This window comes from Kryptolebias marmoratus, linkage group LG20, assembly GCF_001649575.2.
Source record: "Kryptolebias marmoratus isolate JLee-2015 linkage group LG20, ASM164957v2, whole genome shotgun sequence".
Lineage (NCBI taxonomy): Eukaryota > Metazoa > Chordata > Actinopteri > Cyprinodontiformes > Rivulidae > Kryptolebias > Kryptolebias marmoratus.
The window spans coordinates 6,228,549-6,255,952 of NC_051449.1; the positions used below are offsets into that span (position 1 = coordinate 6,228,549).

General features: G+C 39.4%; 4 protein-coding genes across 7 annotated transcripts; 2 read left to right on the top strand and 2 right to left on the bottom strand.

The window, feature by feature from the left end:
- On the top strand, positions 1-1,697 carry LOC108232862 (anti-dorsalizing morphogenic protein). The gene is made up of 5 exons (XM_017410908.2): positions 1-295; positions 405-541; positions 626-748; positions 827-1,016; positions 1,273-1,697. Exons 1-5 carry the CDS (start codon positions 1-3, stop codon positions 1,695-1,697), a joined length of 1,170 nt encoding a protein of 389 aa, XP_017266397.1.
- A 1,671-nt stretch (positions 1,698-3,368) lies between these two features.
- On the top strand, positions 3,369-8,621 carry cib3 (calcium and integrin binding family member 3). Its single transcript, XM_017410906.3, has 6 exons — positions 3,369-3,736; positions 5,491-5,525; positions 5,879-5,990; positions 6,429-6,576; positions 7,289-7,484; positions 7,570-8,621. Exons 1-6 carry the CDS (start codon positions 3,686-3,688, stop codon positions 7,589-7,591), a joined length of 564 nt encoding a protein of 187 aa, XP_017266395.1. The 5' UTR covers positions 3,369-3,685; the 3' UTR covers positions 7,592-8,621.
- Positions 8,145-12,971, bottom strand: rab8a (RAB8A, member RAS oncogene family). The gene is made up of 8 exons (XM_017411137.3): positions 12,793-12,971; positions 12,436-12,496; positions 11,768-11,828; positions 11,590-11,667; positions 11,388-11,477; positions 11,216-11,281; positions 10,644-10,694; positions 8,145-10,488 (listed from the first exon to the last, which is right to left on the bottom strand). Exons 1-8 carry the CDS (start codon positions 12,914-12,916, stop codon positions 10,399-10,401), a joined length of 621 nt encoding a protein of 206 aa, XP_017266626.1. The 5' UTR covers positions 12,917-12,971; the 3' UTR covers positions 8,145-10,398.
- A 1,985-nt stretch (positions 12,972-14,956) lies between these two features.
- Positions 14,957-27,067, bottom strand: tpm4b (tropomyosin 4b). 4 transcript variants are annotated; one of them, XM_017411062.3, is made up of 9 exons: positions 26,723-27,057; positions 24,492-24,617; positions 17,593-17,726; positions 17,135-17,252; positions 16,972-17,042; positions 16,802-16,877; positions 16,596-16,658; positions 16,444-16,513; positions 14,957-15,304 (listed from the first exon to the last, which is right to left on the bottom strand). In XM_017411062.3, the coding sequence occupies exons 1-9, from the start codon at positions 26,834-26,836 to the stop codon at positions 15,222-15,224; spliced, it is 855 nt and encodes a 284-aa protein (XP_017266551.1). In that variant the 5' UTR covers positions 26,837-27,057; the 3' UTR covers positions 14,957-15,221. The 4 variants fall into 4 exon arrangements, with proteins under 4 accessions (XP_017266551.1, XP_017266553.1, XP_017266552.1 ...); XM_017411063.3 differs by lacking the exon at positions 14,957-15,304 and adding an exon at positions 16,032-16,263 and having other exon boundaries at positions 26,723-27,067; XM_017411064.3 differs by lacking the exons at positions 24,492-24,617; positions 26,723-27,057 and adding an exon at positions 20,569-20,866.
- Positions 27,068-27,404: the final 337 nt, after the last annotated feature.

Genomic DNA, 27,404 nt, shown 5'->3' on the forward strand with positions numbered 1-27,404 from the left:
ATGTTGGTGTTTGTGGTCAGATTCGCCATTTTCCTGCGCATCACCTCAGCTTGGCCTTCTCCGGGCCACCGGGAGAATCATTTCACCTCCGAGGAAGAGCCAGAGGAGGTCCGCTCCGCGGCCATCAAGAGGCTTTTGGAGGTTTTTGGAATGGAGGACCCCCCTGCGGTCCACGGACATAAGCAGCCACCTCAGTACATGCTGGATCTGTACAACACGGTGGCTGACGTGGACGGTGTGACCAAGGACCCGTATCTGCTGGAGGGGAATACTGTGCGCAGTTTCTTTGACAAATGTGAGATCTGATTTAATTCTGCATGTTTTTAATGAACCAGGAAGGATGATAACATAGATCTGTTAGCTGTTCTAGTTTCTAATGGTGAGGTTTTTTTTTTCCTTTGCAGTGCACAGTGAACAGGTGGAGTTCAGGTTCAATTTGTCAACAGTTGCACGAACAGAGAAGGTTCTCACTGCAGAGCTCCATCTGTTCAAGCTGCGCCCTCAGGTAACCCTGACATCCAGCAGGCATCACTTCTGTCAGGTAATGTTCGTCCACGTGAACTGACCTTTAAGATAAAATGCATCTTTATTTCATTTCTGACACACCGGCTGCTGTATCCTGCAGGTCAGCGTCTATCAGCTCCTGGACAGCAGCAGGACCAACGGCACACAGGGGAAGAAGCTGCTGTCCTCTCGGCTCGTCCCCGTCCACTCCACCGGCTGGGAAGTGTTCACAATCACACAAGCTGTAAGTATCACAACCCATTTTCCGAGCCAGCATTTTAAAAAGAACGTGTGCTTTAACTTTGTGTTGGGTTTCCTGCAGGTCCGCTCCTGGATGCAGGATGAAGGCAGTAACCTGGGGCTCCATGTGGTGGTTCGGACTCTGGGAGGAAGCCAGGTGGACCTGAAGCTGATCCGCTTCGCTTCAGGCCGCCACCACCATCAGAGCAAGCAGCCCATGCTGGTTCTGTTCACTGATGACGGCCGCCGCTCTGCTAAACTTCAGAGTCCAAGTAAGATTTGTGTCAGTTTTATTGTTCTGTTTGATGGATCAGACTAAACCCAGTGATTGTTTTTGGTGGTCAACTTGCTACAACAGATTTATGTACATTCTACTAATATATTAAACACATTTTCCAAGGAAAATAGTTTGTAATAAGTGACATCAAACTTTAGGGGAAAAAAACCTTCTAATTCACTGCTTCCTGTTCATTCAGAGAAGAAAATGTATCACTTCTAACTCATAAAACCTCCTGTTTCCTCTTTCAGATTCACATGAGGCCATTAGCACCTCCATCCTTCCCCAGATTCCCATGTCGGCCTCACCGTCCCGGAGTGCTCGCTCTCTGGACCACATCGATGAGGAAGGCAGACTGAAGCCCTGCCAGCGCCTGCCTCTGTACGTCGACTTCGAGGAGATCGGCTGGTCGGGCTGGATCGTGTCTCCCAGGGGCTACAACGCTTATCACTGCAAGGGCTCCTGCTCCTTCCCTCTGGGTCAGAACATGAGACCGACCAACCACGCCACCGTCCAGTCCATCATCAACGCCCTGAAGCTGATCAGAGGCATCCAGACGCCGTGCTGCGTGCCCGACAAGCTGTTTTCCATCAACTTGCTCTACTTTGACGACGACGAGAATGTTGTTCTGAAACAGTACAACGACATGGTGGCTGGAAGCTGCGGCTGCCACTGATCCCACTTTCTTCTGGTTGTCCTCACAGATACTAACAAACCAAAAATAATGTAAAGTAAGTTTTTTTATTTGTAGCCAACCTTTTGCCCTTTGACCCCTAAATAATAAGTAAGGTGTAAAGTATTTTGTGTGACATTGTAGCATATGTAAATATTGATAAATTATAATATATGACTGTAATGGAAGTGATGTCAAGTAAAATATGTAAATGTGTATTTTTTTCTGTTTTTAATGATTAAGCAAAAATAATAAATGATATATAAAAAAGGTGACTCGTGAGTTTCTTTGAAAGTTTCTCTAAAAAATGTAATGTTATCTGAAAATCATTGCAAATACACTAAACTGTAGACTTCCAGTAAATTAAAACCATTTAAATGCAAGAATTAACCGAATTTTACTTAAATATTTTGCTCTATTTTTGAAGTATTCCTGCATTAATGTGACTCCATGAAATCTCAAAACACTTCACATTTGAAAAATCACAGAATTTCTCTCACAAATTCAAACTAAGTTGAATTTTTAGTAAGTAGTGATGGTTTACATCAGCCGGGCTGAAAGTACAGTCTGCTCTGCACAGCTTTCACGTCACCACCAGCTTGTGCTGTTGCACTCCTGCATCATTTCTGGAAAAGAACAAACTGAATCAGAAGCATTGTCTTTGCCAAAAAGCCTAAAAGTATCACTTTTAGTGTTTCTTTTTGCTCATTTAAAAGTAGAAAAAGTCATAAGAAAATGAAAACTTTTATTCAAGATTTGAGAAAAACAAAATCATGTTCCGCAGCTTCATTAACTTCTATAAAATTATGTTTTTTACAGTGTAAACAACAATTTGTTTGTGCTGCACTTTCAACTAGATTAGAAAATCAGTTCATAAATATGTTTTGTTTAATAAATAGCCCCATGCTGCATTTTGTATTGCGCATTTTTTGAGATCTTTCTAAATGCCTATTTTAAAGGTACCCATTGCAAATCATAGAGGCCAGAAAAAACAATTCATAAAGTGAGAAACATAATCAGCACAGTATTTATTTCTCATATCAATAGTTAATTCTTAAATTTATGACTTTATTTTTATGTTCACATGTTGTACAGCACTTTGTACTGCCCTGTTGCTGAAAAGTGCTATATAAATAAATTTGACTTTGACTTTAAATTAAAAAACTGTAAGCAAAATTTGTGACTATGCCAATTACCACATGCATTTGTTTACCCAGGGAAACAGTATTTGTTTACCTACACAGACTGCAGCCAGCCTACAGTAGGACAGTCGTCTGATTCAGTTCAGTGTTGTGTTTATGTTGAGTACTTACCCGTATTTCAGAATTGCATTCAATATATCTGGAAATTTGCTGAAGTAAAGTCTTCATAAACTGCACCATTTGTTGTAGTTCCAGATCACCTTTTTTATGTTTGCAGTGAGTACCTTTAAGTGCAACAACATGATATAAGTGCAATAAACAGGCTTGTTGCCGTTTTACATCTGCAAAAGAGAGCAGTTTGCCAAACAACAATCTGCAAAGTTCAACATTAAAGCCCTGGATACAAAATGTGATGCCTGGCCCAGAACTGAGCATGATAGCATAGTTCATTTCTACATGACCAAACAAACCAAACTTGTCTCCCATTAAAACCTTTTTTGCACATAACAAAACCCCGTCTCTAAAGACTGTAACCTGAGCAGAGAGCGAGGCGTTGGCCATAGAGTGGCACTAAAGGGGGTTGAAACCACCTGGCATGATGCTGGACGACAGCCCTTATTCATCGTCAGAGGGGCTGCTATTCACAATGGAGAAAACGATGAAATGCTGCCATTATAGTGGCAACCAAAGGGCCCCGCTGAGGCTCGAAACCTGATCTCCACTTTGGCTCTGGCTTCCTTTTGTCCTGGTATTTCATATCTGTCTTAGCCACCATAAAAAAAAAAAAAGAAAGTTCACTCAGTGCCGGAGCAGCGATGGATCTGAGGCTCGGCGTCTGTATGCTCAGACATGGGGAATAAACAAACCATCTTTACAGCACAGCAGCTGGATGCCTATCAGGTTGGTGTCTGTCTGAAATAGATCACTCAGCTCTGGTGTGCCACCGTTTCTGACATAGCTGGTAAAGGTTCATTTATATTCATTGTTTATTTGCTAAAAATAGACCATGGTGTGGTGCAGCTTTCATGTGTGGAGCTAAATGTGAGCCCGAGTGTCTGTTTATTTCATTTTGCCTCGTGCTCATAAAAGGACTTTTTCAAAACTTTTCGTATTTATTTTTTATTTACCCAAAGAAACTGATGAGATTAAAAAATTTCACATACAAGAATCTCCTGGCCAATACAGGTAGCAGCTCAAATGCAACACATACATCGAAAAAAGTGCAAATAGATCATAAAAACTTAAAATAAAGTCTGTAAATTTGAACAGCAGACCTCAGGATCAGTAACAGAAGTCCTCAATCAAAACCTTTTTTTATCCAGATGTTTTTGCAGATATTTCTTTACAATTTGTTCAAATTTAGGTGGTATTGGAGCTTATTCTAAGAATTTGGGGCAGCAAATATTTAAATGTTTCTTTTTGTTTTTTTACCTAACACACTACAAGTCCTTGGTGTAATAAAAAAGGAATAAGTCATATGAACAAAGACAGAAGCCTACTGTGCTTTTTTTGAAGGATGTAGATATGAAGGAAGAAGGCCAAGAATAGCTTTGCAAATAAAAATATATCAGTGGTTTAATCTGCAAAAGGACAAAGCTGCCAGCACAAGAATACGACGTACAAAGATGAGTCAGACTTTCAAGGTTTGAATCTCAAAGCTGCACGGTATCATCAGGATGTAGGCACTGTGGAGATCCTGAAGATGTCAGTTTTTAATTCTGCCATCTGTTGGATGTGAAACTTAAAGTCACCAGTCAGAATTTCTGAGGATTTTTATTCAGACACCAACTCAGTCTCTGAACCACGAAGAACACTGACAGATGGAAAAACTCAAGGACTTTGATTCTGAGTTGAAGAACAACACGAATGGTGTCTTTTTTAACATCCAGAACTAACCTGGAGTCGCTCAAACAGGATCATAAGATTGCTGGAGCCGAAACAGCGTCTGATAAACTGTGGGTCGAGCAAATTACGTCACAGTATTGCCAACATTAAAATTATTATGGATTGATATGTCTCGATTAGGATTGCTGATATATAAAATAAATAAAAGTGACCCCAGAACTTTGGCTGCACAAAGGAAGCTAGACATGATACCTTATAAATACACAGAAATCTGTCCTGACAGTCCAGAACTGATAAGTCTTTGCTTCAGTAAAGTATAATACACGGTGCCAAAAACATTTAGAAATGTGGATGCCATAATATGTTTTTAAAGAATTCTTATAACTTTGACTTGTGCAAATAATATGGCAATAAAAACACAAGTCCCTGATTTAATTACATTATAATGTAATATAAGTTTATTATAGAGATTTTAGAAAATTATTACAGATATTCTCAAGGGTATAATAGTGATTAAAATAGACTCTTTGCCCTGACTGACTATAAGACACTAATTGTGCCCAACTGAAAATGAAATACGAACAGAGCAGACAAAAGTCCTGTAGGGTTGATTTACTTTGAGCGACTTGTTCGTCCCTTTTTTCTCAGTTTAACAAACACAGCTGTCACTTTCCACATTAGTGTTTTAACAGTGTAATATTTCTATTTTTACCCAAGAAACTGGCCTGAATAGCTCTTCATTGATGCATAAACAAAGAGTGTTCATTTAATAAATTGAATTTTCTGCCACGATGTGTTTGTATTTGCAGGACTCCACATATTTCACAAGAAAAGAAATTCTCAGGTGAGCATGTAGGTTTTTTTTTGCTCATTCTTTGTGTCCCACTGATCCACCCAACACCACGCTATTGAATCTCCTTATTTCTGAGCTTCCTCCAATTAAATGCAGCTGTTCTGCACAATAACAAGCTGTAACTCTAAACTAAGCATCAGAGGAGGCAGGACGGCTGAGATCACTTGTCCTTGAAGAACTTTAATGTTCACAAATTCATCATACGTTTTCAATAATTACAGCTGAAAAGCTGCATTTTTCATGAAAACATCTTTCAAAAGCTGCTCCTTCTTGGTGCAAATCTACATAGCAAAATACACATTTTGTAATTCAACACTGAAAGTGAATTTCTGAAACCTTTCCAGACTCTTCTACCGCTATCGGGATTTGGCACCGCAGCTCGTTCCTCTTGACTACACCAACCACCCAGATGTGAAGTTACCATACGAGCTGATCGGCAGCATGCCAGAGCTGAAGGTAGACCCGGCGGAACAACACAAACCCCGCAGGCCCACTCTCCCCCCCGCTTTTGTTCCTGATCCATAATTAATGGCCAACTAATCGACAGAATTCTTTGAAAGGTTATACGTTACCCGACTCTTTTAAACTTGAAGAATGCAGGTGGGTCCCAGAGGGCAGTAAAACAACTATATCTCTCTTTATGCAAAGGAAGCAAGGTAAATATATGTAATGTTTACCGACAGCAGCTGGGAGTGGGACAGGATGCTGCTCAAAACTAATTTGTGTCACTCATGGCTATTTTTGGTACTATATTAAACCTAAAATCAAGCAGGGTCATAGAATTTGGGCCTAAGTCACAAGTTTAAAGGATTCCAGCGAGTTTATGGGTTACTGTGTTCACATTTTCACATTTTATCAGATCCTTATAAAGGTTCTGGTGTGTTTTCTGATCAGGACAACCCATTTCGCCAGAGGATCGCTGAGGTTTTCTCTGAGGACGGACAGGGAAACATGACACTGGACGACTTCCTGGACATGTTTTCAGTTCTCAGTGAGATGGCTCCTCGTGACCTCAAGGCCTACTACGCCTTCAAAATCTACGGTAGATCATATATTCATTGTTTTTCATCACAAGTCATAATCAGGAATTTAAAGGTTTATTTTGGGTAAATTAGAGGCAAAAGAAAAGAAAAAGGCTTTTTTTAAAAGTGTCTATTTTGAGGAAAAAGAAGGAATAAAATGCTATAAAGCTCATTCATCAGGTCACAGCTGAGGCAAGAACTTTGTTTAAAATGAAAATAATATTGATCAAATTTGCACTGACTTACATAAATGTTGCCAGATACATATCAAAATAAAACACCTAAATATTTGTATTTTAAATGTAGACTCTAATAATGTGGTGTAATGAATACTTTTAACATGTAAGCTTTTAAATCAAGATCATGATCCTTTAAAAGTATTTTTACTTTAAAATACAATTTTATTACAAGCATACTGCTTTTCTTTTAGAACATAAGCTTTATTAGAATTTGTAATCAGCTGTAATTTTGATGTAAATGAGAAATAAGACTTAAAAAAAATTAAAACTTTAACCGAGATTACAAAATTATTGCACAATGATGCAAAGAACTGATGATTTCAGCAAAAAAACTGGGTGTTTCATGAAAGCATTCAGTCAATAATAACAGGTATTTAAGAATTTTATATAAAAACTACAACATATAAGCAGCAGAGTGGCACCTCGGCTGAAAACCAGCAGTCACATTTACTCTGCAGCTGGGAGGAAAAAAAACAGCTTTTCTCATTTTAAGATTTCAACAACGATGACTTCCTCTGCAAGTCGGACCTGGAGAAGACGCTGAACAAGCTGACCCGTAACGAGCTGACGGAGGAGGAGGTGAGGATGGTGTGTGAGAAGGTGATCGACGAGGCCGACCTGGACAATGACGGGCGACTTTCCCTGGAGGATTTCCAGCACATGATCGTCAGAGCTCCAGACTTCCTCAGGTGAACCAGCAAACCAGCTGGCAGGTGATTAAAAGTGATCCATCAGAGGTTAAAACCAATTCTATGCATCTGCTTTTCTTCACAGCACCTTCCACATAAGGATTTAAAGAATTCATGTGACTGCTTACAATAAAAGCCCAAATGGATGGACTGAAAATCCTGATGTCTTCACACAGATATCTTTGCATCTTGATTTAAACTCAAACTGGAGCAGACAGAAAAGCAGTCCATCAGCAGGCGGAGGCCCGACTAATCCATCAAGACAGGGTTCATTAATTATGACCATCAGCGGGAGATTTGTTTTGTATCTAATGGGATTTGGTTACACTGAACTATAAAGGAAACACATGGCCGAATATTGCGGTGGCTCACAGTGGGCCGACGACAGGGAAGCGGTTTGTCCTGTCAAGCTGCGGCGTGGGGTCAAATGAAAGCCGTTTCCTTTGTCACGCAGTCAATAAAAACACCGAAACAAAAGGCTCAATTTTTATTATGTTTTTATTAAACCAAAAGTACACGTATTTACAAACTGTGGATACGTCTTGTATGGGTTTAGAAAGTACAGTACAGTTTAGGTAGATTCATTTTTTCCCCATCTAATCTTTTTTCCCCCCCCCAATTAATCTCCACTTGAACTTCACAACAGATGGAATGTAAATATGGCTGTTAAAAGGTTTGTTTATTAAAACGTGACAGGAATCTTAGGAGATATGTAAAAAAAATAAAATAAAATAAAGAAGATGCATTCTTCCAGGAGATAATGATACAGACAGAGTTCTGCTTCCTATATTTCTGACTGCATCTTAAAGAAGAGAAGAACAGTTTCTGAGCCTTTCAGATGCTAAAATAAACTGTGTCCTCTGCTGAATTCTGGCTCAGTGACACACAGCACGTTCACCTGCACGGGCCGACAAGGTCGCGCGTGAAATTGCACAAATACGACAGGTCCAAGACTCACGATGCATAGCTCACCTATGACACAACTGAACGGCTCTTTAAGACAAAAATGGTCACGGCGGCGATGAGGTCCAAGATTGTTTCATACTGAAGACTTGATTCTCAGACAAAGCCGCAAACGTGGGATAAGCTAACGAGACCCGAGAGCACATCCCAGATTTAACCCCACCCTGGTTTAAGTTCTCAAGACAAAAATACAGACTCAAATTTAAGTTCGGATGGTTACCCAAGAGGCTTATAGGACTTCTGACACCACCACCAGGGCTACAAATAATATTGGAAACTAGAGTACTTTACATGAACAAAATCTTATATCTTACACTACAATTTGGCAGGCTGTAGCTTAGACACTGACGCTTAAAACTTTTATATTCTATACTTATATACTCTGGTAATATCAGTTTACATAAATAATGGAAGTAATACTTCGAAGTGAACACATACAGTATAAAACCACTGCAGGGAAGGTGGGCTCATTCAGCCGGAGGTGGTGTACAGAGTGAAGACTGAAACTGTGAACCTGTCACCTCTCACCACAGACATGAGGATTTCTGGGTAAAGTGCTTGGAGAGCTGAGAATACAGTGTGAACCTTCAAGAGATTTGAATCGTTTCAACCAGAGACGTCATTTAGCTTGAACCAAAGCTGATAAAAAAAGAAGCCTAAAACAGGGCTCCTATTTACCTACTTTGTGAATGTGACGTTTCTAAATTTAGATTTCAGCGTTTTACGGTTGGTTGTGTCAGCTGAGTGCAAACATGCAAATGTTCCACAGTGAAAATGCGTGACATCCTGACTTTCTATGCTGTTGCACCGCAAAATATCTGCTCAAACACTGAGGCTCTAACTGCTGCAGTTAATAGAAATAACCAGTCAGTGGTGTGATGCAGGGCATTACGGTCAGACCTCAAAGAGGAGCAACAGAAAACACCATCACCCAAACACTTTTACTGGATTTTCCTTGAAGCTGACAGCACTAAAGGTTCGGATTCATTTACTACTGAGTCACATTAATTAAATAGTTTCGTCCTTGAGGGCTTCGCATTTGCATCAATTGGATTCTTTGACTTCCTCGCAGAAGTAATTTGTACTTTTTTTAAAAGAAATGATCCTAAACAACGCGCTTACAACGCAGTGAAAAATCCCCAACTTTAACACAAAGTACTCTGAAGTTAATAAACAGCGGTATTACAAAGTTTACTACTTCAGAGACCATAAAATGTTCAGCTGACCGCGAGACAGCAGAGTGGACAAAACATGGACCATAATGCACTGCTTTTTAACACTATAAGGCTTGTGCAAAAAGACTTGAGAGGCAGTGATCGGGGCAGGAAGGACTTTTCAATCACATCGAAAGATTGTCGACAACTACAAACTAAAAGGATAAACTCAAAAACTAATTATGATTGGACTAAATATTTGTTAATATGGTTCTCAGCTGCCGAGATGACGATGAATAAAAGTGCAACTCTGCTTCACTGCAGTTCAAGCTTGTCAGCCTCTGGTTGACTTTTGTAACACAAAAAGGGAAGGAGCTCTATTAAAAATAGATCTAAGCATCACACTTCCAAAAAAATACTATAATAAACACTTTTTTACATCACTGCTGTGCTACCATTTGTGTAAAATATGAGCGTACAGAACAAAGACACTAACTTTAGAAAATATAAGATTGTTTTTTGTGTGAAATGGAACATCTGGATCATGCTTTGTGCTGATTCTTTTGCCAGCTAAGCACTTGGACTGTTGAAGACAACTGATCCCCTTAAAATGGAAGAGATGCAGCCCTGGAAGCTTCAGAAGAGGAAGAGAGGAGGGGGAAGTCCTCCGCTTACGGACAATAGTGGTTTTTGCAGACTGGGAGGACAGGCCATGTGTTGGGAAGCAAAAGGAAAGGACGAGGAAGTGCTGTAAGAAAGCACAGTCTATTTCTGGCTGGCCACAGACGTTTGGCTCCTCAGAGCAAGCTGCAGCGGAAGAAGCTGGACTTTTTCTGAGGCTCGGAGATTTTGACTCCGTGACTGCTGCTCTGAGGCGCGTTGGCTTCCTGCAGCAAATCAAACACGCCACGAAAGACAGATTATTTTACAATTGTCCATAACAGGGGAAAACTGTCATACAACGAATGAAAGAGCTGCTAGTTGTTCACAATCAAATACAACTCAAGCCAAAGAAATTGTAGCACAAAATGTCTTTTCTCACCATTTTGGAGTCCATTTTTGACTTGATGTCTCTGGCAAGAGTCAAAAATGACTGAAACAAAATAAATGAAAAGGTTGTCAGTTTTTCCTAATAGTAGCAGTTTGAAATTATTACATATTGGAGGCACAAGAGTAACAGGAATGAGGATGGTTAGGATAGGATTTCCTTTGTCATTTTTCTTACATTTTTCTAAATCAGGAGCAAATCCTTTGTTGTTATTTTTTCCAAAAAAAAAAAAAAAAGAGACTTTCTTGTGATTTTTCCCAAGTAGTCTTGAGCATTAGTTTTCTGTTCAGCTCTAGTACCTGACCATAATCAGGAGACTGTTTAGTTATTTGCAAAGTCTCCCTTTATGTTTGCAAGGTTGCCCTTTTATGCATTCTTGCAAGATTCAGATTTGAATGTATTATCATTCCGACAAGAAGGCAGGTTGCTGTCAGATTAATACAACACAGTACATGTCTGAAGAGGGCTCTAAATTAAAGATAACGTGATGTTTTAATTGCACATAATGCAATCTAAACGACTAAATAAAAAAGATAAGTAAATGTTCTTTTTAAGGAGTAGCTTACATTTTCCACATTGATGTTGGACTTTGCACTGGTCTCCATGAACTTGATTCCATACTCTAGTGCAAGCTGAAAACAAAGAAGGGCGTTAATTAAATTAAATTGTACTTATATTAAAGTTATATTATTACCAAGTTGAGTCATTTTTTTATGAAATGTTAAATCAGGTTCTCACCTTCTCTCCCCTCTCTTTGGACACCTGCCTCTTTTCATTGATGTCACATTTATTGCCAAGGACCATCTTCTCAACGTCCGCCGATGCATGCTAAGTTAACAAAAAAAGAAATTCAAACTTAAAAATGTTGCACAGAGCAACAGAAACTTTTAATGTACCGTAGCAAGCATGCAAAGGAGGGTGCATTTGTATCAGTACATACTTCCTCTATGTTTCTGATCCAGTTCTTGATATTTTCAAAAGACTTCTCGTTTGTGATGTCGTAGACAAGCATGATGCCCTGCGAAGAACAGACAATCATGCGTTTTACAAGAAATACAGCTAAAGAGAATAGCTTTAAAGGAAAGTTGTAAATAATGTTGGTTTAGATAAATAATCACCATTGCTCCTCTGTAGTATGCTGTTGTGATTGTTCTGAAGCGCTCCTGACCGGCTGTGTCCCTGAAAGAGTCCAGCAAATATGTATGAAAACCAGTTTGTGGAAACCAAATTATATAAATTATATAAAACTTGTAATTATGTGATGAAAGTTTAAGACCTGCATGATTTATTTTTGCCTTCCTAACATTATGCTCGCAGTGTCTCCTTATTAAAGTGCTGTATTTACACTACATCTTGAGTAAGTTTTCTAAAACCTTAACATTACTTTAACCGACACGACAAAAACCTAATAGGCTTCACAAGGCATTAATAATTACATTTGTTAAATAGTTTAATTTCATACATATATGAATCTTTCTCATTATTTCTACACAATCAAACAGCATAAATATACTCCAATTTAGGTCTAAGTCACAATTAAATAAATTCTTGGGCTTCATTTACTTTTTTTTGCAGAAAGCGAAAGGTTCAGGTATGTATATAACAAAATCAATTGTTGAAACTTTATTTCCCTACATTTGTGGGCTCTTATTTTCTCTTTATTCAGGTTCTGAAGCGCCTCGTGTTAGGAAGGGTGTGTACCACCTCCACTGTACTGGGAAATGATTTAATAAGAACTGGCCTGATGTCATTTATTTGTGAAGCCTTTAATATAAAAAACTCTTACCATATCTGTAACTTTATCTTCTTGCCGTCGAGCTCTATCGTCCTAATCTTGAAGTCAATGCCTGCAGGAAATAGGGTTATGCTTGTTACACCGCTAGCGGTACATACAACTGTCAAATACAAAAAACGATTCAGCAATAAAAAAAAGAAATTACACCTACAGATAGCTACTTAACAGGAAATGGCAGTAAGACTAGCATAAAAGAAAAACAACGCGTTTACTGATAGGATTAGGCAACTATAAAGTGGGTTTTCCCCCCCCGGTGCCTTTCCAGCAAGTAGACGTATCCGCAGAGGCAGCCCATCTGCTGTAAACACACAAAACGGCAGTTTATAACATCCCCCTAAAAAAACCTACCTATTGTCGAAATAAACGTCGAGTTGAATGCGTCTTCTGAAAACCTGAAGAGGACACAGGTCTTCCCGACACCAGAATCCCCGATTAACAGTAATTTGAACAAATAATCGTACGTTTTCGCCATACTTGATATTATTGCGGAAATCCCGCCCGGCGAAGAAAGGATGTGCAACTACAAGTTGGGCGCCCCCTGCTGGCCCGGAATTAACATGCAACTCAGCAACAGAGGGCTTCTACTACGGCACCCCGTAAGGGTCATGTAAGGAAAATAAACGTAATTGCGTTCCCTGCGATCGTTTAAGATATTTTTGTAATACAGATTTGTCTGGCGGGCGACCCGTTGGCGGGGGAACAGATTATTTCAGGGGATAACTATCTTGGCACGAAACCTATCAAAAACGTGGTTATTGCGAAATAACGCAGAAATATTTATTTTCCGACATGACCCTTACAGGGCTCCGTATTTTACTGAAGAAACAAGGAGCGTCAAGTTTTAAACTTTAGTAAAGTAGTTATCTTTTACAGTCTTAAACGTTATATTTTGTGAATCTACAAAGACTTTTTAACCTACTCCTAATACTGAAATAACATCACAACACAAATTGGTTTCACTTGCAAAAACACTATTAAAAAATACTGTATAATGTATGAGGCTTTTTTCTCTCCCACCGGTTACTGCTGCATTCTTCTTCAGAATGTTGTACACATCATGATTGTTGTAACTTTATCTGAAACCTATTTTTGCCAAATATATAAGCGACAAATCTAACTGATCTAAAGAAAATAAGTGACTAACACCGGAAGTACACTTCCTAGTTTTCGCAATACGGAAATGCCCACGTTTAAGTAATATAATAATTGAATCAATAATGGACATTTGAATAGGTAGTTTTTTCAATGTAAGACTCCAAGTGGTCTGTCCAAAGAGACAGATTATAATCAAGATTTCATAACTCCATGCTTTACCTTTCAACCTTTCTTTTGTGACATTCATTCCACACTTCCAGTGTTTTTTCTGACACTGGGTAACACATTGTCCTCTAAACCTGATCTGTAATCCTTTTTAATGTATTTTTCATATTGTATTTAGTGACTAAGTACAAAAGAGCCTTCACTGTGTTTAACTGTAGATAGGGATGTTCTGTCCCCTGTAGAGATTTCAAGGAGAGGTTGTCCTCTGACTACATTATGCACCATTCCACAAAAACTTTTAGGCCTTTAAATGTCTGGTACAAGGCATTCAAACCAGCATTTACAAGACTTTCTTATTGACATCCATTTTTAATACCCCAACTGTCAAATTATTTATTGCAGTTACAAATAAAATATCTATGAATTGCCTTCAAAGTTGTTAGGTTTATTGATAACTTATCTGAAGCACTTGGATGATTCTGTTCAATGTTGGAGTTGTGTGGAGAAAAAAAGAGAAAACATCAGCCCCATCATTCTTTTAATCATTCAGGTCATGAGGATACACACGAGCACAAGTGAGGAGCTTTTGTTTAAATTTTTCTGTAGAACTATATCAATCTTTTTAAAGCAACAGTAGTATTTGTAATTACTGCCAATGATATTTTACATTTTGTGACTGCACTGATACATATCTGCAGCGTGGTCCAGCCCTAATTTTGCCACCAGGGAGCATTTGTGTGCCTATATTTGCTGCCAACACTGCTACTCTTTGTTTTTACATTTCAACGCTTGTTTCCCAAACCGTTCACACATATCATCAGAAAATCTTTCATGTCAGAGTTTAATAATGATTACTTTGTGATTATCTTTGAAGTGTGGTGCTGTGAAAAACTAGTTTAAATGCTGTAGCTGAACTAGACTACACTAATGCAGTAATTTAAGGGGTTTGGTTTTAATGGTTTATGCTATTTTAAGTTTTTCTGGTTTGAACTGACGATAAATGATGTATATCTCATGACAAAATCAGAAATCAGTGCCATAAGATTACGTAACTTTTAACAGCATTTTCAGTCTCTTACAGAAAACATGTTGCATGTTGATACACGCAAGTTCCCTATGAGCTCTTTCTGTTTTTCTGCTACACTTCATAGTTAAGTGTTGAAATTGCCTCAGGGTCACAGAAACAAAATGTGCAGAACAGCACTCACAGAAAGGCCACAAACACTCATCATCATCATCAGCAAGGACAACGTTGACTGACATCATCGTGAGCTTTATTTGTGCTTGGAGTTTTGGTCTAAAACACAATTTCTAGCACCAATACTGAAACTGTTTGGACCCAAAATCTTAAAAAAAAGAAAAAGAAACAAAAGAACCATAAATACATAAATGGGCTACATGTGTTTAACAGTCAAAGGAAGGAGTGAAATTACAAGAACAAATGGCATGATGTAGAAAATTTCTCTTACAAAAAACAAAGTTTGTTTCTCTTTTTACTGGATGTTCTGTTTGATGTTTTACAAGTTATTGAGCTCCAGCAGAGTTTGGTCCAGGACTTGGTGCATTCCTACGTTTTCCTCTTTAGCTTGTGAAAGGTTCTCTGCAATAAAAAAGGAGCAGCAGATGGAAACTATAACAACTTGTCAGAGCCAATAAATTATCTCATATGTGTTAAGCCATGCGAGACATTAAATAAACAGTTCAGAGCTTCTAAAGGGGGGGGGGGTTCTGTGAAAAGGTTATGAACAATTAATATCTTACCTCTTGTAGACAGCTCTTTGAACAGCCTCAGTTTGGAGAAAGTTTCATTTTGACCAGACTGATGAGCTAACAGCTAGTCCAGTCTCAAAGGTTTCATGAACACTATTTTATAAACTATTACACCCCTGTCACTTTCACATTACATGGTGATTTACACAGAATTATGTTTTTATTTTTTTTAAAGCACTATCTGTGAAACCTGGGTCACTTCCTGTAGGAATATTATATAGATTTCTGCTGGAATAAATGTGTAATGCAAAACTGACAATAATGTAAAAGTTTATAAAATAATTTTTGCATTAACTATTATGAATGTTTTGAGATTGGAGTAGTTTTAAGATGGCAGCAGTCCACTTTGAATGTCTTTAGTCTTTGGTCTCCAAGCCACCATTAGCTTGTTGAGTTTCTTCAAATCTACAACAGCTTAAGTATTATTCGTTCATAACCTTCCTGCAAAACCCCACTTCAAAAGATCTTACTCATTCTTTCAATAAATATAATACAGTTAAATATATAAACCAATAAGTCTAGTTTTTATGGTGGACAGGAAACAGAAGATGGAGGAATAAAAGAGGAAAAAATGTTTTTATTGTGCTTCAGTTTAGCGCAAAACAAGCAAACAGCAGTGAGAGTAAAGGGAGAAGAGACCAAGTTTTTCTAAGAAAGCAAAGGGAAGCAAACAGAGAGTAAAGACATGAAAAGCCAAATGAAAGCTTCACAAGGTATTCATATCATTGAGGGCATGATCCAGCTCCTCGCTGATAGCCTTGTATTTCAGCTTCTGAGTGTACAACTCGTCTGCAGGTCAGAGGTCACACAGAAAGCAGCATGAAGAGGTTCAGAGGACCAAGGAAAAGGAGAAAAGAAAAAGGAATGGAAATCAGATCAGATCCTTATTATAGAAATTATTAAAGCAAATGGCCAGTAAAGAAGGAAGCATATTGGATTGGAAATAAAAATATTTGAAGGAAAGTGTACCTTCTAAGTCATCTATGGTCTTTTCAAGCTTCGCCACTGTCCTTTCTGCAAATTCTGCACGAGTTTCTGCCTTTGTAAAACAAAAACAATACATGTTAATCATCCAGATACAAACCATAAGAACAAAAACGACTCAAAAAATGTAAATTTACCTCCTTAAGTCTGTCATTCAGGACTTTAATCTCCTCTTCGTACTTATCTTCCTTCTCAGAGTACTAAACAAAACAAAAAATGAATAGTTTAATTATTTTACTTCGATTGAATATCTGTTATATTATCATTAGTGTTTATTAGTCTTTTTTAAAAACTGATAAGTGATGGTATGAGTGTAAATGTGTGAAGCTGAGAGAAGCTTCACCTTATCAGACTGAGCCTCTAGAGACTTCAGGTTGTTGGTGACGTTTTTGAGCTCTTCCTCCAAGTCGTTGCACTTACTGCAGGAGCAGAGAAAGAAATAAACATTATGCATTTGTTATAGCTGAATAAAGCCTGCCTGTGATTTTATTTTTTCATTGAGATTGTGCTTACGCTTCAGCGATTTCTGCCCTCTCTTCTGCCCTCTCCAGGTCCCCCTCCAGGATCACCAGCTTGCGAGCAACCTGTTGTCAAAAAGACGCAGAATTACAGAAAAGCAAAAAAACATAAAATAACGTCAGAGCTGTTTAAAATAACCAAATGTCCAGTTCTGTACCTCCTCGTATTTGCGGTCGGCCTCCTCAGCGATGTGTTTGGCCTCTTTGAGTTGCATTTCCTGAATCTCCATCTTCTCCTCGTCTTTCATGGCTCTGTTCTCAATTACCTTCATGCCTCTGAAGGTGAGAAAGATACACAGCCTTTAGTTCAACAGCCTCAACTTAATAAAGCAATGAAACTTGTGGTAGACTTGTCTTTCAGTCTAAACTTTTGATAAAATTAAGTTAGGAATGTGTGATTTTGCTGCTAAGATAACCTACTTCAGCTCATTAGCTTTTCCTCACCAATTTCAGTGAAAATGTGAAACATTCAAGTAGTTTCTTAATACGAGTGTTTGCTTGTTTTGGTTCTGATGCTCTTTGCAATTCAGTCTGGTTAACATCAAAATAGTACTAGTTAAGGATGTGAGGCTGTGTAGTACAGCCTTTAAAAGTTCAGCTCCCTGCAGATCGTCACCTTTCACTCTCATCTGCCGCCTTCTCAGCCTCCTCCAGTTTCTGCAGGGCTGTGGCCAGTCTCTCCTGAGCTCGGTCCAATTCCTCCTCCACCAGCTGGATGCGTCGGTTCAGAGATGCCACTTCACCTTCAGCCTTTAGCCACACAGAGGAAGAGAGACAGAGAGAGGTCAGAGGTCAGACAGGAAGGACATAACTTCAACTACAGGATATATGTTTAACATATAGTGATATATAAGCTGTTTTCTTATGATTTTTGTGATAAAATTCCATGTTTAAAAGACAAATATGCCTTAAAACTCATAAAACTTTGTATGGAGATAAGAATTAGTGAAACATCATGATGCTCGGAGGGTTTTGTGTATTACTGTGACAACATAGCTCAGTTTTGACACCAGAAAAGTGCGGGGAAAAAAATCAATTTTAGGATGTAATTTAGCAAATTCTTTTTTACCATTTAAGTTTTAAAATACTACACTGTAAGACTTTTAAGAACAAGAATTGCCAGGAATCAGCAAGCCCAGGGCCACGCCCTTGCCTGCCACTCGGCTTGCATCACACCCAGCCTTGACGGCTCCTTGTAGTTTTTCAGAGCTTGGCCCTGTGGAGCCCCAGGAGCCAAGGCTCGACCGCCAGGTGCTCACTAGATAGAACCCCCCCCCCACACACACACACACACACACACACACACACAAGTCCCACAAGTCTGGCTCCAGGAAGGTGCCCCAGTTTCCCTCTCCAGGGTAAGGCTGCCAGTGTAATGTGGATACACCACCTAAAATGAGCTTCTTTCGTAGGGTCTTTTGATTAGGATGCCTCCTGGGCTCCTCCCCCTGGAGGTCTAGAACTGGTTGGAGGGATTATGTATCCTCTCAGGTCTGGGAACAAACACTTTGGGATCGTCCAGGAGGAGCTGGAGAGTGAAAAAACCTGTTGCCTCCACAACCCGACCACAGCAGGCGAAAGGATGGATGGACGGACGGACATACTGAGTCAAAGAACTAAGGCTGCACAATACTAGAAAACATGGGATATTATTGAAATGACAACATCAGTTGTGATAAAATCATACTTTCTTTACTCTTCTTTTTCTGTTCTATTATAAAAGTAATCATAACACTTTACATGCACTTTAGCATCTCAAGCACTACCATCTAAACTAAGTGTGGGCTTCAAGACCTTTGAGACTCCACTGGTTTGGTAAATATACTGTTACAATCGTAATAGCCTATGATTTACTGTGGTCTAAATAGTCCTTTGTGATGTTAATATTGTGCACATTGATATTACAACTATAATGAACACAAATTGTCTAATTTACAAGACAGTGCATTGTATACATTATGTACAGAAACATACGAAGTGTGGAGTCAGGAAGTAATATGCTCCTTATTTGTGCAACTTTTGATAAGATTCCAGATCTGAAGGCATGTTCATGCCAATGTTCAAACCCTGACTCTGATTTGTCCCAACTTGCAGAAAGAGGCCTGATCTGCCCTGCTTCAAGCTTTCATTACATGCATTTTGGTCTGAAGAAATTTCCCACTGAGAAACAAACTGGGAGGCGACGTGGAGTTCAGTTTGTTGCTCAAGAACAAACAGAGGACTGACTGAGCTGTCCCTGATCGATCACGACTGATCCCTGTTCTGCGTTTCTCCTGGGAGCAGCCAGGTTCACCTTTAGCAGCTATAACAAGCTGTGGACTTTGCAGCCTGAGCAGACACTTTGAAAACGTGCTGACAGCGGGAGAAAACAGGAGAGACGATTTAACCCTGAAAACTCTGAAATGTCACAGCTGGCTCCTGTTTCCTGGCGGGCCGATATCTCAGATAACCATGTCTGTTCTCTTCTTCCTGTGTGCTGAAGAGGAGGAAGAGGACGAGGAAGGATTAGAGCTCCTTAATTCAGACAGGCTTCGAGTCAAATGGTATAAAAGAGTCAAAGCGGAACAAAGACTTCTGGGTGTTTGAAACTGTTGCTGTGGAAAATTAAAGGCCTAGCATTCCTAGAATGAATGCATATCGCCGCCGACTTCCATGACATCTCACGAGACACGTTAATGTTGAGTATGAGTTGAGGATGACTCTCAACTACAACAACTCTGAATTTTAGCTCAGTGTGTGTAAAATGGACCAAATTCTAGCCATTTTTGAGCTAATAGTGATTAGCTGCGGTGGCCATCTTGAATTGGGGTGACTCCAAATTATAATGAGCTGTAGATGTCCATCCGATGATTGCTTTCTGAGAGTTTCATTAAAATAGGCCCAGTGGTTCATGAGGTATTTGACAAAGTGGACATCAACATTTAAAACAAAAGTTTTAGCTAAATATCTAGCGTAAAGTGTAGAGCTCAGAGTATGGTTTGGGGATGACTCTCAGCTACCACCACACCGAATTTGGGCTCAATATCTGTAAAACTGACTGAGCCACAGCCATTTATGCGTTTGCTAAGGTCGCTTAGCTGTGGCGGCCATCTTGAATGGGATTGACTCCAAAAGTCCCTCAAGTCTAGATGCTCATCCAGCCATTACTTTCTGAGAGTTTCGTTCAAATCCGTCGACTGGATCGTGAGATATTTTGCTAACTGTGAACACAGAGACACAACATTATCGTCGCGCCTTCAAGTCAGGCGGCGGGCGATAATAAATCGCAGCATTGCTTTGGTTATAAACGTGCATTTTCTGTATGTTTAGGCAGTTGAAAATCCTAAAGGAGGCTCGTTGCATTTCAGGGTGTTTCAGTGGGTTTTGGGGCGGGCTGAAAGTTAGATAACAGCTGAACAAAACCAAAGAAATGTCGATAATAACGCAACTAAAAGCAGCTAAAATTAACTGCGACCCTTTAGAACAGCTTTAAACGCCTTAATACGAGTGTTTTCTGCGCATCATTATCCGTAACTGTGGTCCTGAATGTAGATCCTTTAGTTCTCAGTAAAAAGATGCGGTCAAATCTGGATGAAATTATAAATAATCTCACTTTTTCGCGCAGTTCCCGTTCTCCGTCCAGATCCCTTTGTATCCCCAGTGCGCGTTCTTCAGCCTCATCAACTTGCAGCTGCAGAGTTTGGATTTTCTTCTTTACCATCTCCATGGTTTCGATTATTTCGGGTTTTTTTTTTTGTTTTTTTTTTACAAAACCAACGACAAAATGATAATAATAAAGGAAACAAAAAGAGAAGAGCCCCAAGAAGGATCGGCTTAGATGGTGGTTTGGGCTGAACTTTCAAGCTCTGAGAAAAAAAGTTTTTTTCTCCTTCCTTTTCCTCTGGCAGGAAATGTGCAGAGCTGGGATGGGATGGGTTGGGGCAAGAAAAAAAAAGGGCTGGGAGTTTTCAGGAAATTTATGACGAGATCCTCCAATCCCGTGAAGACGCCTGGGTGAGGTGACGTCACGGCGTTCAGGAGGGGAAGGAACTGAGGTTTTCCTCCTCCACACAAAGGAAGGTGCGTAATGTCGCCACACTAAAAACTGCTGGGTTCAAACCAACCCAATTTATAACCCAAATTTGGACCGAGCCAACCCCGGGTAGTTTAAACTCATCAGTTACACACAGAGCACAGTTTTCTACCTTAAAACTGAGTTAAAATAACTCATTTGTTGAATTAGAGCTAGTAAAAGTTCAATAACAAAGAAAAATCCAAAATGTAGGTTAGTATATAATTGGGTTGATGCTTGTTAGTTGGTGCTAACCGCTATTAGCATCAGCTAACTATGTTGTTTTAGGAAAACAACCTAACTGACTTGTGCAAATCAAAGTTATTTACATAGCCAACCCAGGTTAAATATCTTACAAGTTGGTTTTACCATCTTACCTTTACTTATTATGAAAAAAGGAGCAAAATGCTAGCCAAATGCTACCTAGAATTAGCAAAATAGTAGGTAGAAGTAGAAAAATGCCTAGCTAAAAGCTAAAAGTAGCAAAAGGCTTGCTCAAAGGTGCAAAACATTAGCTAAAAGTTAAAAGTAGCAAAACTGACATACTCTTATTTTTTTTAATGCAGTTATTCGTTTTCCTTGACAACATTATTCTTAGTAGAAATGGCATCTTACAAATGAATATACTTAGTGCAAAAAGTAAGGAAATTTGTGTTTAGTTTATTTTTTCTTTGTTGCAACAAAATGTCTTGTCCATAAATGTTATTTCTGGAAAGCCTGTTGATTTCCCCTTTAACTGGCGCCATATTTGTTAGGGAAAATGCATTTGTGGGCTGAGCAGCAGAGTTGAGTTTTGGATTGGAGGACTGAAGACTAGAGAAACCAAACATATCTGCCATTTAACAATTTTATTCACTTAACAAACAGGGTCCTCCATAGCATGCCTGCCTGGCAGCCGGGCACCTCCTTTACATGCTGCTCACCGGCTTGGTCACTTCTGTGGGACGGCCTCTAACCAGCATTTGTCATTAGACAGCCAATGTTGTTGTGTTGGTCACTCTGAGCAAACAGCACATCCACAGGTGTTCAGTGGGGTCGAGGTCAAGACTGCAGACAGGCCATTCCATCCTCTGTACTCCCAAATTCCCTCTCTGTGGGGGCGAATGTCATCCTCTTGGAGGATAGAGTTTGGTCCCAGACTGTGTGGAGATGTGGGGTTGCCACTGTTTGCTTACATGTGCACCAGTCATGCACCTGATTGTCAGCACCTGGGGCACCAGAAGCTCCAAACAAAAGTCAATAGCAGAATAAGTTCTTTGGCACTGGCAGAGAAGATTTGCCAAATTTTTCATGGTCACTATCCACATACTCAACTCTGCTGCTCAACCTACAAATGTATTTTCCAAACAAATGTGGCACCATTTAGGGGAAATAAACAGGTTGTATAACAGTAAAAGATTATTGCCAAGAAGCATTGTTACAGTAAAGAAATAATGAAACAAACACACATTTTCTTACTTTTTGTGCGGTTTATTCTCAAGACAAAAAAGTACCTTCTTCATCTGCACCACCCTGTCCAGTCATTGTTATGTCCTTATTTCCTAAACACTTGGTCAAACCTTTTGACCCAGTATTTTGTAAAACCAACCCAGCAACTGAGTTATCAAAATAACCCATGACTTTTTGCTGTTTTATGTGTGAGAGGAAGGCTGCTGGACTTATATGGGAAAGTGCTGCACATGCTGCCTTTTTCCTGCTTGGATTGTAGGAATTCAGACCGGAAGTGAAGCCCTGTATGAGTAATTCATGCAACGTGAATCATTTCTGATCAGGTCTGATTGCAACAAAGAGGAAAGGCTGTTCGAGTTAAGCAAGGAGGAACACTGTAACACGTAATAAAGGCTCAGAGATTTGACTGAAGAGTTGGGAGGGGTCAGGGAATGAGGTGGGGCTGCAGTAATCCCATTCAACAGGGGTTGTTGACCTGCACACTGGCTTGGAATGTAAATTGATTTGTTTGGAGACATGACCCGCAGCCATAAGGGTCGCAAAACATTCCTTCAGCGCCCCCTTCTGCCTCCTCCTCCTCTTTTCTTCAAAGCAAAGCCTGGATTTATTCCCCCTTCCTGACCTTTCATGCATCAGCTCCCCACAACAACAGGAGAGAAAGAAAAAGTGGCTCAGCCTGAAGAAGAAGAAGAAAAAAAAGCACCTGATGTCATCTGTTAACCCTTTTAACCCCGCAGACCTCCTTAAATGGTTTAACTTTAAAAAAAAATCTCACCTGCTTCTGGTTAAGTGGAGGACAAAAGTGTTTGGCCTAAAAAATAAAACCATCTGAGGCAAATGAACAGAATCTGAAAGTCGTGTTTTTTGAGAAATGAGAAGACCTGAAACAGGACCTGAGATGCCTGAATTTCCATTTGATTATCTACAGTAGGCCAGGTTTTCAGCTCATAGCTCTTTAGGGATTCATAATGTTGGTGCTAAATCTTTCAAACTGTGTTATTTTTGTTATTATTCATGGAGCCAACTAAAGAAATGGGAACAAACTGTATTTGTGACAAGGAGCTTAGATCCAGTTTAACATCGTTTTTTTGCTAAGTTTCTTAAATGTCGACACAAGATTAGTTCATCCTTTGAGTTCAAGGTAATCAGACCCAAGTTTTTAAGATTTATCTCCGTGCTATGACTTTGCTACAACAGATTGAACCAAGTCCAGTTATTTTTTCTTTTAATCCTTGCATTTATTTAAATTAGCTTCTGATTTAACTGATTGATATTTCATAGAAAACAATGTCTGAGTAGTAAACACACAACAGAAACGTCTATGCTAAAGACCTTTAATCATTGTGTGTGGTGTAAGACTAATATCTCCACCCCAAAAAAGGCCAAAGCATTGATTTCATTAGACACTGCAGCGTGGGGTTCTCTGTTTGCTCAAGCTGCATTCCTGGGATTCCTGGTCGACTACAGGCTGGCCAAGTTTTGTCTGTGCCTGAGAAATAGTTCGGTTACGGAGCTCAGTGAGCAACAACTAACTTACTGTTCCTCAGCTCTGTCTGGGTTGAAAGATACAGCTCCGCCATTTGATGACTCATTTGGGCTTTTCTAGGTCAACAAAGCTGAATTACAGAACAAAGGAATGAGTTTTAGATTCTAGTGGCCACTTATTAACTGTATTTTCTGATTTTATTATACCATGTATTGCTATGAAACAAAATGGAATGGCTTAATCTTGCTTTTACTATTTTTTTGTCACATTAACCAAACAAACCTCAATTGTGAAAGCAGCAGATTCAAGTCTGAGCAAGATGATAGTTTAATTATTTAAATAAAATTTCACCAGCGAACAACTTCTCGTCTCTGTTGCTCCTTTCTTTGCAGTCATGGACTGATATTTAGTTAAGTCCATCTGCGAGAGCGGATATCGATGCTGCGTTGGAGAGAAACCTAGAAGGTTGCGGTGGCAGTGTAATGTGAATAATGCCTTTCAGATGGTTTCTTAACTGTGGTTAACTCACATCTGTGGCCTTCTTCTCAGACAGTTCCAGTTTCTCCTGCGCATCCTTCAAGGCCTCGGAGAACTTGTCCAGCTCGTCCTCCGTTCCCTTCAGCTTTTTCTGCAGAGCAAGCAGCTCATCCTCCAGCTGAGAGGAGAAAAAAAAAGCGATTTTAATTCAGAAACCCAACAAGTTATTATCACCTGGCGCTAAAAGAGAGAGGCAGATGAAAATGTTTTTTTTCTCGTGTCTGTGCGTGCATGTGTTTGTTTGCTACCACATTATCTCATGAATCCCTGGACAAATTTTAATGAAACTTGCAAAAAGGAATCATTAGGTGTACACGAATAACTGATTAACATGTCAACATGGGTCAAGATGGCTGCCACGGCCAACTGACCTTCAGAGTCACAAAAATGGCGATAACTCAGTCAATTTTACAGATACTGATCTAAAATATGGTGTGGCTGCTGCTGATTTTGTTTTGTAATTTTGGATTGATTTCCAAAATAAGCAAAATAAACTTTAATTTGTGATGCTTCCAGTTAAAAGTCCAGCAGAAATCGTGTTAAGACTAAATGTGAAAGGTCTGGATTTAATTAAAACTCAAACTTCAACAAAACAAGAATGCCAGTACAATAATGTAGGACAATCCATCTGGATATAGCTGTGATATTTCATGGATAAAAAGCAAAGTTTTACCACTGCTCTCTGTAATTTATCATGCTGTCAACAGTTCAGTGAATGGGAACCATTTACCACACTGTCTGTGGTTTATCAAGACTAACTGGGGCATTCTTTCTGAAAACATGCACATCCCCTAAATTTTTTGAATTCTTTTGCAATTTGGGTGACCCACTCCTCTAATTATTGCTGGAGTCAGAGTCTGACATTCTGTGTAATAAGATGCTTATATTACACATTCGTCTTTGTATATTTTCAGTGTTTCCTGTCAGCCCGACTGCACCCTGGTGTTCGACTCATTTTGCCAAAAATAGCAAAGAAAGGGCCTCTTTGCTCCTCTTGCATCTTGGCTATGTTAATGAATTGAAGAGCTCTGCATAATCTTCTTGGATTTCATGCTGACTTCTCACCAATGCACAAGACATGATGAGGGTCCATATGCGCAGTGCCAGTGACAAGTGTCACCGCTTGAGCTCTGTGAGGACACGATTACAGCACCAGAGGGAGGATTCTTTCCACTTGCTTTAATGTTGATCTTGGCTTTCTGTGAGCCTCTTCAGCTCCCGACCATAATGACGGTACCACCTCCAACTGTGCCGTAATAATTGCCTCTTTTTGGAAACCACAAATCTCCAGATTCTACTTTGTTTGTATCAAATGGGATAAGCACGTTGCCATTAAGTCAGGCGTGGAAATATCAAGCGCACAGAGGCTCGAGCAGAGCAGCACCAAATATGGACTCTTGAGATCTGCGGCATTTTCTTTTCAGACCTCAGTTCAGATAAGGATGCTAAGCAACACAGACAAAAAAGGAGAAATGAGGTGTTTTGTTTTCTGCAGCAGCACTTCTCTAACTTCATATAATTCTGTGAATTCACTCTGGATTCAGCAGTCATGGAGAGGCCGCTTCAGTTCCCTGTGGACATCCTTCACTTTTTTCTCTCTGCTATGGGACTCAGAATCAGCTGCTCACTTTAATTCAGAAAAAAAAAAGCTTGACATTTTTGTTGACTCCAAACAGTTTTTACATGAATTTTAATCGAGCTCTTTTCAGTATTTTAGACCAAATTATTATTTAAATTGATTTAAACACTGATATTTTGAGCTCACATGTTAAATTTACAAATTTCTTTCTTTCCATAAAATATTGATCTATTTAAAAAAAATATGTATTTATATTATGATACCTGAGCATCATGATAATATTTAGGTTAGCAAAAGATGTAAAAAAACCCTCATATTATTGTTGTAAAGACAATAAATCACAATATATATAAAAAGAACATATTCTTGACCTCATAACATCCATATAACTTCATTCTGTAAGGTTTATTTATTTAATTGTATGTCAAAATATCCAATATTTAGACAAAAAATATGGGATTGCCCATATTAGTAGACAGTTTCTTGAAAATTGTTATTCTTATTGGAGTAAACTAAAAATGAATAGTGAAAATGTCTTGAATTCAACCATTTTTCCAAAAGTTTTATTATGTATATTAAGACAATGCAACTAAATTTAGTTTATTAAAGTTTAAAGGATGTTGTCCATCTTGTGAGTGTCTCACCTGCTTGCATTTGTCCTCCGCACCCTTCTTGTCTGTCTCTGCCTGCTCCGCCCTGTCGATGGCGTTCTCCTTGTCCAACTTCAGCATCTGCATCTTCTTCTTGATGGCCTCCATGGTGGCTGTCGGTGCTCAGTGTCCTGCGGGCAAAAGGAGAGTTTTATTTTCTTTTTTTGCTTCGGAGGAAGACGCCTCAGAGGAGCCCTCGGAAGGTTGATGGTGGAGCGCGATGAGCAGATGCAGAGGAGACGAGAGGAGGATGCAAACTGAGAGTCTGTGGGATTTAAACTTGACTGGAGGTTTTGGAGGCAGCTCCCGTCCCCAGTGACGGCCCTTTCTCACCCGTTCACCCCTTCTGCCACTCCCTGCCTTGACTCCTGCCCCCCACCCCCCGCTCCTCTTCTCCTAATCTAAACTTCACCTCTCAAAGGCTCCTTGGTAAAAAAAACTCAATGATATTTAAGCAATGTCCTTGTTTGGAGAAGAAATGCAAAGAAGAAGGTAGAAAAAGATCCAGAATTCAGTCATCATTGAGGTCCTTCTTTTTGTTTTTTCTTCTTTTCTTTTTGGTCCATCTATACGTCTGTGCTCTTACTTAGGAATTTTCAAATTGATGTTAATACCAGAGTTGGTTAGAAACGACATAGCTTTCATTCTAGCACTGAAAGAGAAAAGGCTGGATGGA